This window comes from Oncorhynchus keta, chromosome 21 (assembly GCF_023373465.1).
Source record: "Oncorhynchus keta strain PuntledgeMale-10-30-2019 chromosome 21, Oket_V2, whole genome shotgun sequence".
Classification (NCBI taxonomy): Eukaryota; Metazoa; Chordata; class Actinopteri; order Salmoniformes; family Salmonidae; genus Oncorhynchus; species Oncorhynchus keta.
This window is the reverse complement of record NC_068441.1, coordinates 3848802-3862394: the sequence shown is the minus strand read 5'-3', so window position 1 is coordinate 3862394 and position 13593 is coordinate 3848802. Positions and strand designations below refer to the sequence as shown.

General features: G+C 42.0%; 1 protein-coding gene across 4 annotated transcripts in view; it reads right to left on the bottom strand.

Annotated features, from left to right (window-relative positions):
- LOC118399958 (adenosine receptor A1) overlaps positions 1-7921 on the bottom strand; it is a 52530-nt gene extending 44609 nt beyond the window's left edge. For 3 of the 4 annotated variants that reach the window (XR_004828940.2, XR_004828939.2, XM_035796233.2), the window contains exons 1-2: positions 6837-7921; positions 6222-6475 (exon numbers count right to left, since the gene is read on the bottom strand). Coding sequence is in view for 1 of the 4 variants with exons in the window: in XM_035796233.2 (XP_035652126.1) it covers positions 6222-6289 (68 nt within the window). In the remaining 3 variants the exon portion in view is untranslated. Of the gene's footprint in view, positions 1-3241; positions 4072-6221; positions 6476-6836 lie in introns of those variants that run through there. The other variant, XR_004828941.1, reaches the window with a different exon arrangement.
- Between the last annotated feature and the right edge of the window lie 5672 nt (positions 7922-13593).

Below are 13593 nucleotides of genomic sequence, written 5' to 3'. Positions count from 1 at the left end.
TGGCAAATAAGTGAGATTTGAATGAATAGCACAACATCATTGATAACAAATACACATTCATTAAAACTTGTGTTAGTGGATTGTCTGTTATTCCTGAATGTTTATTTAACCACATTTAATGTGCCTCCCGCCTTTGAGACTGTTGGACTGGACCGGACCACGATTGACCGTACAGCTCCAGTTGCCGAGCTGTATCTGGCAGCGCCAGACATTCGTAGCCCTTTCCTGCAGTCAAATGACCCAGTGGCCTCATGGGTGGAATGTTTTTCATATTTTTCATAATTTCTTATTTAATTACCATTATTGTTTTTTAAACAGCCCAAAATCCAGTGTTTCTATGTCAAACAGTTTTGCTTCAGTCTTCTGGGATATATATAAAGTGTAATATTGGGATGCAAACTCCAAACTGTAATACATTTTAGCTCTATATCTGAAATGGTACAGGTGTCTGCTTTTTTAAAGCCCATAACCATGTGTGTGAGGTGTATACTTCTACTTCAAAGTAGATTTGTTTAAGACTACCACGAAACACTGTTTGACCAATATTTAGCCCACTGCAGTAAAAGCATTTAAGGATTTAGGCCCCTAGAAGTTGCAGAGAGGGTAGAGAAGCTGTCCTCTTTTGTGGAGAGATGCCGCTCTGCCATGACCACAAATGATGAAAATAAGATCTCACACATGAAAATGGACGGAGAGCTGTTGCCCATTGCTGGTCCTAAATAAGAAGTTGCTCCGCTTGATATTGCTGCTCTTCTTCGTTATTAAATGGTGGTCCTCTGTTACTCAGCTGGTAGAGCATGGCGCTAGCAACACTAAGGTTGTGGGTTTGACTCCCAATTCTGAAGCACTACATTGCTGTGCATTATAATTGATTAAGATTACACCTATAATGCATTAGGAGTATTGGTATATGGAATGATGCGTTTATATGAGTCTTGATCTGTGTCTACAGCTATGCTTATAATGCATTATTACTCTATCGTAGTGCATTGTGAGTACATGTCATGCTGTATAATGCATGATGCAAATTAAGCTTCATAGAAAGTGTCACCATTTAGGTCATATCCAGACTGTGTACACTTACTCAGGTGTCTTAATAAAGTCAAATAAGAAATGCATTTTGATATGCATTTGGATTTTGTTGGGGTAATTCCAAATGGTTGTTTATGAATAACAAACAAAACAGCACGCTAACCTAAAATAAGATGGCTGCCCATTTCAAAACATTTCATGGTAAAAATAGCGTGACACATTAGTAACGCTTGATCCAAAATAAACGTTGCAATAATCGCTTGTATCGTTTTAGTACCAGGTTAAGTACCAAGAAGCTATAGAACCTTTCGCACACCATTGTCTTTCTGTACGACGCTCATCGTCCTGCTTGAAATGCTTGTAGGCGGCGACTAGCCACTCAACAGTGCCTCATGATAATGATGGGCCTCATAGGTCTGTGGGATATTTGTTGTCATGCCTGAAGATTCAATGCGTGACAACAGGGGATGGGAGGTGACTGAGAATCCAGATTATGTTCAATGATTGAGTGTATTAACTGGATCCCCGTACGAGTCCTAATGACAGAAACACAGATCTGCAGGCTTGGTAGATATATAGTAAAATCCATATTTGTACACATAATATATAGCCTACCAAAACAAGCACGTTCCAACAACAAAAATTGACAGACAAAAACCTCACAAAAACTCAATGTTCAAGTCCGCTATAAACCTGTATTCTTATTATCAAGTGTTCAAATCCCAGACTGCTCACTCGCTGACTATGTTGCACAAAAGAAAATGGCTGCCGCGGTAAGCGAGAGGAGCTGTGTTCCTGTCACACTTGCTGCACACGTTCCCTGGGAAAGACGTCATCAGAATGCTCTGTCTGTGCGTCGCCTTATAGAAAGTCGCTCTTCTCATCCTTGTGAGGACGAGTAAAACAGCCGTCACAAAAAAAAAATCCTAACTTGGTTAGCATGTTCCATACTGTGTAATTTGTTGGATAACAAATTGCTCGCATTTAATATTTTGCCCCGGGCGCAATATGAAAAATATCTATCATGAGTGGTGGTCCATGGCGAAACACTAGGCACGACCGAGAGGGTAGAGACTGGGGAAGAATCTTGCATGCTCCTCTCTTCAATATCCGGGTGCCATGAAATGGGCATTGTCTGTGTGCCAAGCTGAATCTCAATGAACCAAAAAGCGGGTGATGTAGTGGAGGGAGCATGGCAATGCTCGCCACTGAGGGGGGAGGGGAATATTGGCACCGAAGCAATGGGAGTCTGCCATGGGAGTTTGTGGGAGTCTGTATTTGACAATACAGTAGCTACTATGGCATTGCTTACAATTGGAACAGACTTACACCATCGCAACAACGGCTAGATACAGAACTCAAGTTTTCAATTCGGAGAAATGTCCAGATACAGGTCTAATGCCAATGCAGTAAAATACTTAGAGTGTTTGTGTGCTGCTCCATCTAATGAAGATGATCATCTCACTAGGTTTGGGGCGGCGGGGTAGCCTAGTGGTTAGAGTGTTGGACTAGTAACCGAAAGGTTGCAAGTTCAAATCCCTGAGCTGACAAGGTACAAATCTGTCGTTCTGCCCCTGAACAGGAAGTTAACCCACTGTTCCTAGGCAATCATTGAAAATAAGAATTTGTTCTTAACTGACTTGCCTAGTTAAAATATATATATTTTTTTAAAGTGACATGTCCTGTATATTTTTCCTCTCTCTGCGTTTGCCAGGAATTTACATTGGAAGATCAATCTTTTTTTCCCCCGTTCACAATTAGAAACGTTTTTGATCGCCTGCCACTTCAGTATGGTAATTATTGAAAAGGAAGTGGCTATTATCAGGTTGAGCTCGCCCATTTGCAAGCAACTGACCATTTTAATATTTAATTTTATTAAGAACAATACGCTATTTAGTATCTGTGTCAACACATATCCAATCAATTATGAACAATGCTTTCAAGCCAGAAATCACTGGTGATTAAACATTTGCTTTTCACATATATTCAAAATAGACTTAGCAGAGATCAGTTGATCAAATCCCCAGTAGACAAATAGTTGATCCCAGAGTTGATCTGTCAAACACGCTTTCAATAAAAATCAGTCCGCATTGTTAAGTTAATGTACTGTTGGGAGTCAATCAGCATTCGTCTTCCAGTCTTAACTATAATATATAAACAATATAACATATATGCCATTAACTATGTATGTACAACGAAAAAAGATTACCATAGTGTTCTGTACTCTACGCTGGACCAGGTGGGATCCTTCTTCACCTAGCCAAGTAGTCCAAGTTCACCGTCTTCCTCGTGTTCATGTCCCAACCCTCCAGACGACCTTTTCTGCTAACACCAGAATCAGGCTCCACACGTTTTCTTTCCCCCTCAAAGTTCAATTTCCTATTGAGCCTCTACTGTCGGAGAGTTGTAAAGTCCTCCACTATAGATAGAAGCATACTATATCTTTAACACATGGGCTAAAGCAAGTAAACTTTTCTGTATTACAGTAGCCTACTTCTGTTCCCTATATTGACTGAGAGAGAAACGATTCATAATGTCAAATCGGCTCGACCGGGGGAGAACGCCCTGGTTGCAAAAATAGCGGGCCCCAAACAGGAAGTATGTCTGGCGTTGACCTTGTTTGACTCCATCATGTGGTCTCTGGAGGCCTCAGCGTAGCATAGCCATCCCTCTGTTTGTGATAACATGCAGCACCTAACTGCACTCAACCACGAGACAGGCCTAGATGGCTGTTTAATATTTAATAGTGGCATGTTTCACTTTGTTCAATACTCATCCCCATAGTTACAAAGAACACAAATAATTGTATTTTATACAGGCCCATCCCATATCACTTATGCATATTGATATCAAATGTGACAATTGAGGTCTTCTTCTGAATTCAAGTTACCAAGCTTGTTAGTACAACACCAATTATTTCTTTTTTTCAGAATCACGTTACATTGTCTACTATTTCAAAAAAACAATAAAATATCTTCACCTAAATCTAAAACTGTTCCCTCTATTTTGTAGAAGTTGCATACGTCAAAGAGTTCAAACGAAACATTCAATATTGTTACTTTTTTTCCTTCTCAGTGGCCTTCAAGTGTTATCAAATTGGAGTGTTTGAGTATGCTTATAGTTCCTGATAAAGGCAAACAGACTTTGTTCCTGGTAACCAACATGTCCGTGTAACCGGGGGGGTGAGACACACAAATAGCAGGGGATATGAATGGCCTGGCTTCCAAAAAAACATATCATCAAGTAACATGACAAGTTCATCTGAGGAAAACAGAACGGATGGGGGAGGAGGGAAATCAGCTCATTTTCTGTCTCTCTTTCTGTCTCCCCGCCTTCCCTTCCCTGCCCCCCACCCCCACCCATGTTCTATTTTCCTCTATTACTGTAGCTTTGACTTTCTGTATGCCATGCTCTCTTTCACACGCACACATACACAAACGCACTCGCAGACTAAGCAGATAGACTGTAGGCAACATACAAAAACTAGAGAAACATTTTGTAGGTACAGTAGAACTTGGCTACTTGAGCAATTGAATGCTGTGCATTGTAGTAGACCGACATGTACTGACAAAATGTCAAGATTTTTGACGCTCGCTCCTTTACTGAAAGTAGATCTACTATAAATAAATACGAGCCACTTCAACATAAATCCATACTTTTTATTTTAAAGTCGTCCCCATTAATGTGATAATTCTGCAGGATCTAACAAAAAACGACATGCCAACAATAACAACTTAAACCTCAATTGTTAGTGCAGAAAGGCTGAAAAAGCATTCAAACGTGCTCCATCCGAAATTGAGAGCCGACAATACAAGCTCCTTCACGTATAGAACAATGCTTGCATCAGAATGATCTGGTTCATACTGGTTTCTGCACAGGTCTAGAGGAAACAGCAATAACTTGACTGTTTAGCAACCAAATTAGTAGATAGAAATTGTTCCAACACTTCTTTTAAAAATTTTTTTTTAGCTCAATTAACGTTGTCATTTAGTTTGACATCTCTGTTTCACCTTTTAACACATTCGTCGCATTGTGAAACAAAGCCTCCGGGGGCCCTTCTAACTGGTTACCTTTTTAGATTATGTGACTGTATTATGACTTGAACTGTCATAATAATTCACACAAAAACCTCTTGAGGCGAGATCAGGGTCTCCGCGTTGAAAAGAAATCAAATCACCCAAAACATCAGCATGTAAGTGTTTTGTGTGAGGAGATAAAATGTGTCCGTAACATATTTGCAGTAAGAGACTTTGAATGCTGGTATATAAATCAAAAGAACAACATTTTTTTTTAAATATTCATATTGTGGCTGCTAATACTAGAGTCAGAGGATTTGAAAAATGGGAAAACTTCTTGAGTTCATTATGTTCACTCGAGCTTATCTTTTTTTCTGGGAGTCCTCATCTTTTGGTCATACCTATTGTATATGCCAGTGTTTCCTCCACTATGGACAATGTAGGAGGCTGGATGTGGATTGTTCACTATGTTTAAAAACCTTATGGAATTCAATCCTGCGCGAAAGATAAAACGCAGTGTAAATATTGCAGAAGACATTTTGTCTCTAAATATTTCCCTTTTAAACCTTCGAGAGGTAGTACTGGTGCCGTTTCGTTTCTTTTTAGGGCTTTGGGGATAGGATTTATGGCATAGTAGTGTGATTAAGCTCTCTTTGCCTTATAACGATGCATTAAATGTTATTGTTCACACACAACAAAAGGAAATAACCAAAAAGGTACTTCAAAGGCCAGACCCGACCACGAGACCACTAAGAGGCCTATTTATTTTTCTTTGGTGTCTGTTGTATTTAAAACCTTCTACACAAACAACATTGCCCAAAATAACGCATCTTGTCCTGGGCGCTGTCTTATGCTCTATTGTACCCCGAAGTGAATAGCTATCACTATATCAACCTTCAATGGGTTTACAAAATGCACAATATGCTCATGGTCTAACTAATTCTCTCTACTTCTTCATTACGGAAATCAGCATAATTTCTACCATACAGTAATGGCGAGGATTTCGACATTGCGGCGGGGGCGAGGCAGACACGTGTACAGGAGGAAGATGATGGTGAAAAATAGGAAAAGTGCAAAAGGATCAAATATAAACGATACGAGTAAAGGAGAGGTAGATCAAAAACCAAAAGTTACAGGGCCCTGGCATAGAAGCAGTATCAAAAATGGAAATACCTGGAAGTAGATTTTGTAAAGGACAGAGCAGGGATCTCCGCAGAGATGACCCGAAGTGAACAGGCCATGGTGGTGGTGAAAAAAAGGGCGGGGAAGAAAAGAGAGGAGAGCGCATTTCCACGTCCCTCTCTTTCGTCTGCAAGATGAGGGAAAGGCTGAGCAGCGTGCTGGCGAGCAACCCCACTCGAACAAGGGCTGGGGCTTGAGAGCAGTCTCGGCCGTGCCCTCCTCTCTCCCTGCCCACTTTGGCCCAGCTGCCAAGAGGCAGAAACAGGGAGAGGAAGAGAGGAAGAAAGAAGGAGAGAGAGAGAGAGAGAGAAAGCATGAGGTCACAACAGCCTGCTCGAACAGATGACTTTCGAAAAAGAAAAATCTTATTTTGGGTTCTAACCGCAAGTAGTTTCATAGCGGAAATTGAGATCTTAAACTTTGAAATCCTCTCTAAAAGAATGGCTGTAAGGAACAACAAAACAAAAGACACCTCACATAGCCCTTAATTAAACCTAGAGACTGACAGTCTATCATCACAAATGAATCTCACAGTAACACACTGAGGCAGAGAGAGCAGGGAAAAACACACGAGCGCAGAGAGAGGTACCAGAATGAAATACTTACATCGGCTGTTGTACCTATGGCAAAAAAGTGTTGCCAGACTTATGACATCAAAACAACTCAATCCCGTAGATTTCTGATGCATTTGGGGGGGAAGAAAGAACGAGTTAAAGACTTCTCTCAGAGCGTGCAGTGAAGCCTTTTGTCAGCAGTTGGCATCAGTCCCAGGTAGTACATGCCTCACGGTTCCCATTTTCAGTAGGCATTACAGACGTCTTTAGCTGTTCTGCACCTGCCTGTGTTTTTGTTTTGATTTGAACCCCTTTCACGCTTTCAGATAAGATGGTAAAATTGCCCGGTCGCAATGAGATGAAAGAAAAGAAAAGAAAAGAAAGAAAACAACCTGTGAGTTAAAAAAAAAAGTGTCCTTTTTTGTCAACGTAACAGATGGGCGTTTCTGTATGTGTACATTAAATGTGGTTTGCAGGAATGATACCCCAGCAACAGCAAACAGAGGGTGGGTGAGGAAAGGGTCAACTTCTGGAAACAGACGGTAGTAGTAAGATAAACCCGAATGACAGAGTTCCGCAGGACTCTGTGCCAAAATAAGTTAAAGTCACCAAAATAATCCAGAGTCACTGTGCCAAAGTGTATTTCACCCCCTTCCGCCTCCGTCTGTCCACCAGAGAGAGAGAGAGAGAGAGAGAGAGAGAGAGAGAGAGAGAGAGAGAGAGAGACATAGACACGTATGTCACATAGACAAGTGCTGCAGTCAAAAACTGTCATCATCATCTTTTCTCAGGCATAATCCCGGGCAGCTCTCTCTGTGACGTCATCTATTCTTTTGTTATTTTCTCATTTATTTCTGTCCTTCAAATGTACCTTGCATTTCAACCTTCATGCAAACTCCTCCCAAAAAATATAGTTGTTTCCTTATATGAATTCCCCTTTTAATAAACACTAACAATGATCAACAAAGAAATAAGCTTGCCAATATTTCAGCAACGAGCGCAGACAAGAACTGGAGAATAGAGGAGCTGCGCATGCAAATTCCCTTTACAAATATTTCTCCGTGTCTCTCTCTTCCTGCTCACGAGCAGTGAGCTTGTAAAAGTTTCAGCTGCAACAGCTTGGGCCAGCCTCCATTGGCAGCGGTTCAAAAGAGTGCTGCTTGTTTCTTAAAGCACTGTGCTGGGGACACACGTCTCTGTAAGGCAGCACAAGCTGGCTCTCTCTGCTCTCGCTCTCACACTCCGCCCTCATGTGGGGAAAGCTTCGGGGGTAGTGCCCACTCCCAGGCACCCCTCTCGTGGCAGTGCCAGCTTAGGCAGTACACAGTAACCAGGCACCTTTTTCTGGTTTTGAGGATCAAAATCTTTCTAAGACTGAACCACACGATCACATGCTCTACAGTAACAGTTTCTGTACAGTAGGATTGTGTGTTGTGCTGTGCTCTCTCATTTGGGTATGTACGCCCGGGAGAGAGTGAGAACGAGGAAATTCTGGCTGTTCTCTAATGCAGCCCTACTTCCTGGATCCCTTGTCCTCCATTTCAGATGGGTGTCAGACAGACAGGCAAGCAAGGCAGGCAGGCAGACAGGGAAAGCAGACAGTGCAGGATCTCACAAGGTTCATGGCTGTTTGCTCTAGATGTCATAGCAGGTTCTGAACGCATTGCTCTAATTACTGCACAGTACTGATAACACTAACTCTGGACTGGGATAGGCCTAGGATCCTCTGCCAAAATAGTTTCTTCCTTTCATGTGAAGGTTTTGAGTTATAAAATTTCTGCTGATTTTAATATAATAATCAAAAAATATGATTATATTTTTCAATCCAATCTTTTTAGAAATGCATTACAACTATTTTAAATGTGATTGATCTTAAAAGGTGGAACAAAAATATCCATTCGATATAGAGTCTTTCATTGTTGTAAAACGGGTCATGTAGCTTGATGGTTAACTTGAGAAAAGGGTACAAACGACCACCCAAACCTACGCCACACAATGCTTCCGTGACACCCGAGGCCTTCAGGTGCTGTGACACCTCTATCATGACAGTCTGTTTACACAACTGTTCCTCTCCCACAGCGTCAGACCAGGACAGGCGAGATGTCACCCCGCTGCGGGAAAAGGCCACGTTCGAGAGCGTCAAAACCGTGATGCATCGTGGGTAAATTGTGACTTGACAAATCGCTCGACAAATAATACGAGTTAATAGTAGTAGTAGTTACAGTGGGTATCGTAAGTATTTATCCCCCCTTGGATTGTTTTCATATTTTGTTGAGTTACAAAGTGGGATTGAAATAGACTTAACAGTGATTATTTTTGTAATTGATCTACGCAAAATACTCTATAATGTCAGCGAAAAGAAAATGTTACTTATTAATACAAATTAAATAACTAAAATATAGTTGTTGCACAAGTATTCACTCCCTTCGTTTAGGCAAGCCTAAATTAGGCTTAACAAATGACATATGACACATGGTAATAGGGGTTGACAAAGATGTTTGAATGCCTACCCCTTCTGTCCGCTATACATACAACATATTTAAGGTCCCTCAGTCAAGTGTTGAATTTCAAGCACAGATTCAACTACAAAGAGCAGGGAGATTTTCGAAAGCCTCACAAAGAAGGGCAGCGATTGGTAGATGGGTAACAATAACAAATCAGACATTGAGTATCTCTTTAAACATGGTCAAGTTAATAATTATGCTGTGGTGATGTATTAAACCACCCAGACACATCAAAGATAGTCATCCTTCTGAACTGAGCTGCAGGACAGGAAGGAAACTGCTCAGGGAAGTCACCGTGAGTTCAATGGCTGTGATGAGAGAAAACGAAGGACAGATCCACAACATTGTAGTGACTCCACAATAATGACCCAAATAACAGAGTGAAAAGAAGAATAAAATAGACAGAATAAAAATATTCCAAAACATGCAACAAGGCACTAAAGTAGTACGGCAAAACAACATGGCAAAGCAACACACTTTTTGGCCTAAATGCAAAGTCTTGTCTTTGGGGCAAATCCAACACAACACATGACTGAGTAACTGCCTCCCTATTTTCAAGCATTGTGGTGGCTGCATCATGGTATGGGTATGCTTGACATCGGCAAAGAAGGGAGTTTTTCAGGATAAAAAGAAACGGGATGGAGCTAAGCACAGGCAAAATACTAGAGAAAAACCTGTTTCAGTCTGCTTTACACCAGACACTGTGAGAGGAATTCCCCTTTCAGCAGAACAATTACCTACAACACAAGGCCAAATCCACACAGGAGTTGCTCACCAAGAAGACAGTGAATGTTCCTGAGTGGCCGAGTTACAGTTTCGACTTAAAACTGCTTGAAAATATATGGCAAGATTTGCTGATCATGATCACCAGCACCTTGACAGAGCTTGAAGAATTTTTAAAAGAAAAGAATAACAGGCAAATATTGAACAATCAAGGTGTGCAGAGCTCTTAGTGAATTACCCCAAAAGACTCACAGCTGTAATCACTGCCAAAGGTCTTTCTAATATATATTGACTCAGGGGGTTGAATACTTATCTGATGAAGGTAAATAGTGTTTTATTTTTCTTTAAATCTTTAAATATATAGCATTTTTCTTCCACTTTGCCATTACAGATTATTATGTATACATTGTTGACTAAAATGACAATTAAATCCATTTTAATCCCACTTTGTAACACAATAACATGTGTAGAAATCCAAAGGGGTTACTTATACTTATGAGGCACTGTATGTATGATGCAATATGATTTTGTAGATCAGTCAGCCTCGACTCGCCTTTAAAGTTGGCTGCAATGTGGAAGGCGCCCATTGTTTGTCTTTGCCTGGCTCGCTCCGGGCTACTCTTCATTCCAGGAAGGTGTTTCCTCCACTCTACCCTTATTCACTACCCTTACAATACCTGATCAGACTGGATATCTTAAAGCAACATGGCAGAAACTAGGTGGTGGAGCTATTTCTTACACCTACCCAGTTGTCTCAGATTCACGAAAGGGAGTGAAGGAGGACACAGGGCAGGGAACATCTTGGAAAGAAACACAGCCTGGCGGGTTCTGCAAACAGCCTCAACCCTCGCCCAGTTTTCAGGAAACACGTTGACCCTTCACACAGCTAGTTATCTGTCCAATGGAAAGTCAGATGCGTTTCATATCTCTATGTAGCCTAGTGTTGTTGCAAGAGGAAGGAAGGGACAGCAATTACATACTGTACGCTGTTTGTGTACAGTTTGTAAGAGTGTGCCGGATACGTATATTCAATAAATAGAAACACAATCTGTTCACCTCTATTAATCTGTCACGGAACAAACCTTTGTAAGTCTGAAACAATTCATAATTGCAACTTTTAAAATGTATTGTGATGGTTATTTGAAAACAAAAAGCGTAGACTCTCCCGTGAAATATTATCTTACGAGCCCTTTCCCAGTTCAAAATTAAGAAACATAGCAAAAAATGTATTAAAAAGAAATACAAAATAGTAACAATAACGAGGCTATATAGAAGGAGTACCGGTACTGAGACAATGTGCTAGGAGTACGAGGCAGGGCACGGGATTGAGGTAATATGTACAAGTAGGTAGGGTAAAAGTCACAAGACAATCATGACAGACAATAAACAGAGTAGCAGCAGCGTGCGTGAAGAGTGTGAAAGAGTGTTAAAGTGTGTCTATGTTTGAGTGTGTGTGTGTGTGTGGGGGGGGGGGTCGTCAATATGCATGTGTGCGTTTTGTGTGTCTGAGCGTATATGTGTGTGTGTGTTGAAGTGTCAGTGTACTATGTGTGAGTTTGTGGGTAGAGTCCAGTGAGTGTGCAAGAGAATCAGTGCAACACAAAAAAGTGGGTCAATGCAAACAGCCATTTGATTAACTGTTCAACAGTCTTATGGTTTTGGGGGTAGAAGCTGTTCAGGAGCCTTTTGGTCCCAGACTTGGCGCTCTGGTATCGCTTGCTGTTCGGTAGCAGTGAGAATAGTCTAGTCTATGACTTGGGAGGCTGGAGTCTTTGAAATGTTTTAGGGCCTTCCTCTGACACCACCTGGTATAGAGATCCTGGATGGCAGGAAGCTTGGCCTCAGTGATGTACTGGGCCATACGCACTACCCTCTGTAGAACCAAGCAGTTGCCATACCAAGCGGTGATGCAGCCAGTTAAGATGCCCACAATGGTGCTGCTGTATAATCTTTTGAGGAACTGAGGGCCCATGACAAATCTTTTCGGTCTCTTTACGTTGGTGTTGGTGTGTTTGGACCATTATAGGTCCTTCGTGATGTGGACACTAAGGAACTTGAAGCTCTCGACACGCTCCACTACTGCCCCATTGATGTGAAGGGAGGCGTGCTCGGCCCTCTATTTTCTTTAGTCCATGATCTTTGTCCTTTGCTGACGTTGAGCGAGAAGTTTTTGTACTGGCACCACACGGCCAGGTTTCTGACCTCCTCCTTGTAGGCTGTCTCATTGTCGTCGGTAAACAGGCCTACCACCGCCGTGTCGTTGGCAAACTTAATGAGTATTGGAGTCGTGCGCATTAACGCAGTCGTGGGTGAACAGCAAGTACAGGAGGGGACTAAGCACACAACCCTGAAGCGCCCCTGTGTTGAGGGTCAGTGTGGCGGATGTGTTGTTACCTACTGTCACCACCTGTGGGCAGTCTGTCAGGAAGTCCAGGATCCAGTTGCAGAGGGAGGTGCTTAATTGCAGGGTCTTTATCTTAATGATGAGCTTGTAGGGCACTATGGTGTTGAACACTGAGCTGTAGTCAATGAACAGCATTTTCATGTAGGTTTTCCTTTTGTACAGATGGGAAAGTGCAGTGTGGAGTGCAATAGAGATTGAGTCATCTGTGGATCTGTTGGGGCGGTATGCAAATTGGAGTGGGTCTAGAGTGTCTGGGATGACGGTGTTGATGTGAGTCATGACCAGCCTTTCAAAGCATTTATTGGCTACAGATGTGAGTGCTACGGGGCAATAATAATTTAGATAGGTTACCTTGGTGTTCTTGGGCACAGCGGACTATGGTGGTCTGCTTGAAACATGTAGATGACAGATTGGGTCATGGAGAGGTTGAAAATGTCAGTGAAGACACTTTCCAGGTGGTTAGGGCATGCTCTGAGTACATGTCTTGGCAATCTGCCTGTTAACCTGGTTAATGGTCATACTCACATCGGCTACGGAGAGCGTGATCACACAGAAGTCCAGACAAGCTATTGCATAAAAAGGCATTTCGCTCGTCTGGCAGGCTCGCGTCACTGGGCAGCTCGCGGCAGGTTTATCTTTGTAGTCCGTGATAGTTTGCATACCCTGCCACTTCCGACGAGATTCAGAGCTGGTGTAGTAGGATTTGATATTAGTCCTGTATTGACCCTTTGCCTGTTTGATGGTTCGTCGAAGGGCAGAGCGGGATTTCGTATAAGCGTCTGGATTAGTTTTCCAATCCTTGAAAGCGGCATCTCTAACTTTTAGCTCAGAGCGGATGTTGCTTGTAATCCATGGCTTCTGGTTGGGATGTGTACCTACAGTCACTGTGGGGACGATGTCGTCAATGCACTTATTAATGAAGTCGGTGACTGATGTGGTAAACTCCTCAATGTCATCAGATGAATCCCGGAACATATTCCATTCTGTGCTAGTGAAACAATCCTGTAGCTTAGCATCAGCTTCATCAGACCACTTCTGTATTGAGCGCCTCACTGGTACTTCCTGTTTGAGTTTTTGCTTGTAAGCAAGAATCAGGAGGATAGAGTTCTGGTTATATTTGCCGAATGGAGGGCTAGGGAGAGCTTTGTACACATCTTTGTGTGTGGAGTCCAATCAAA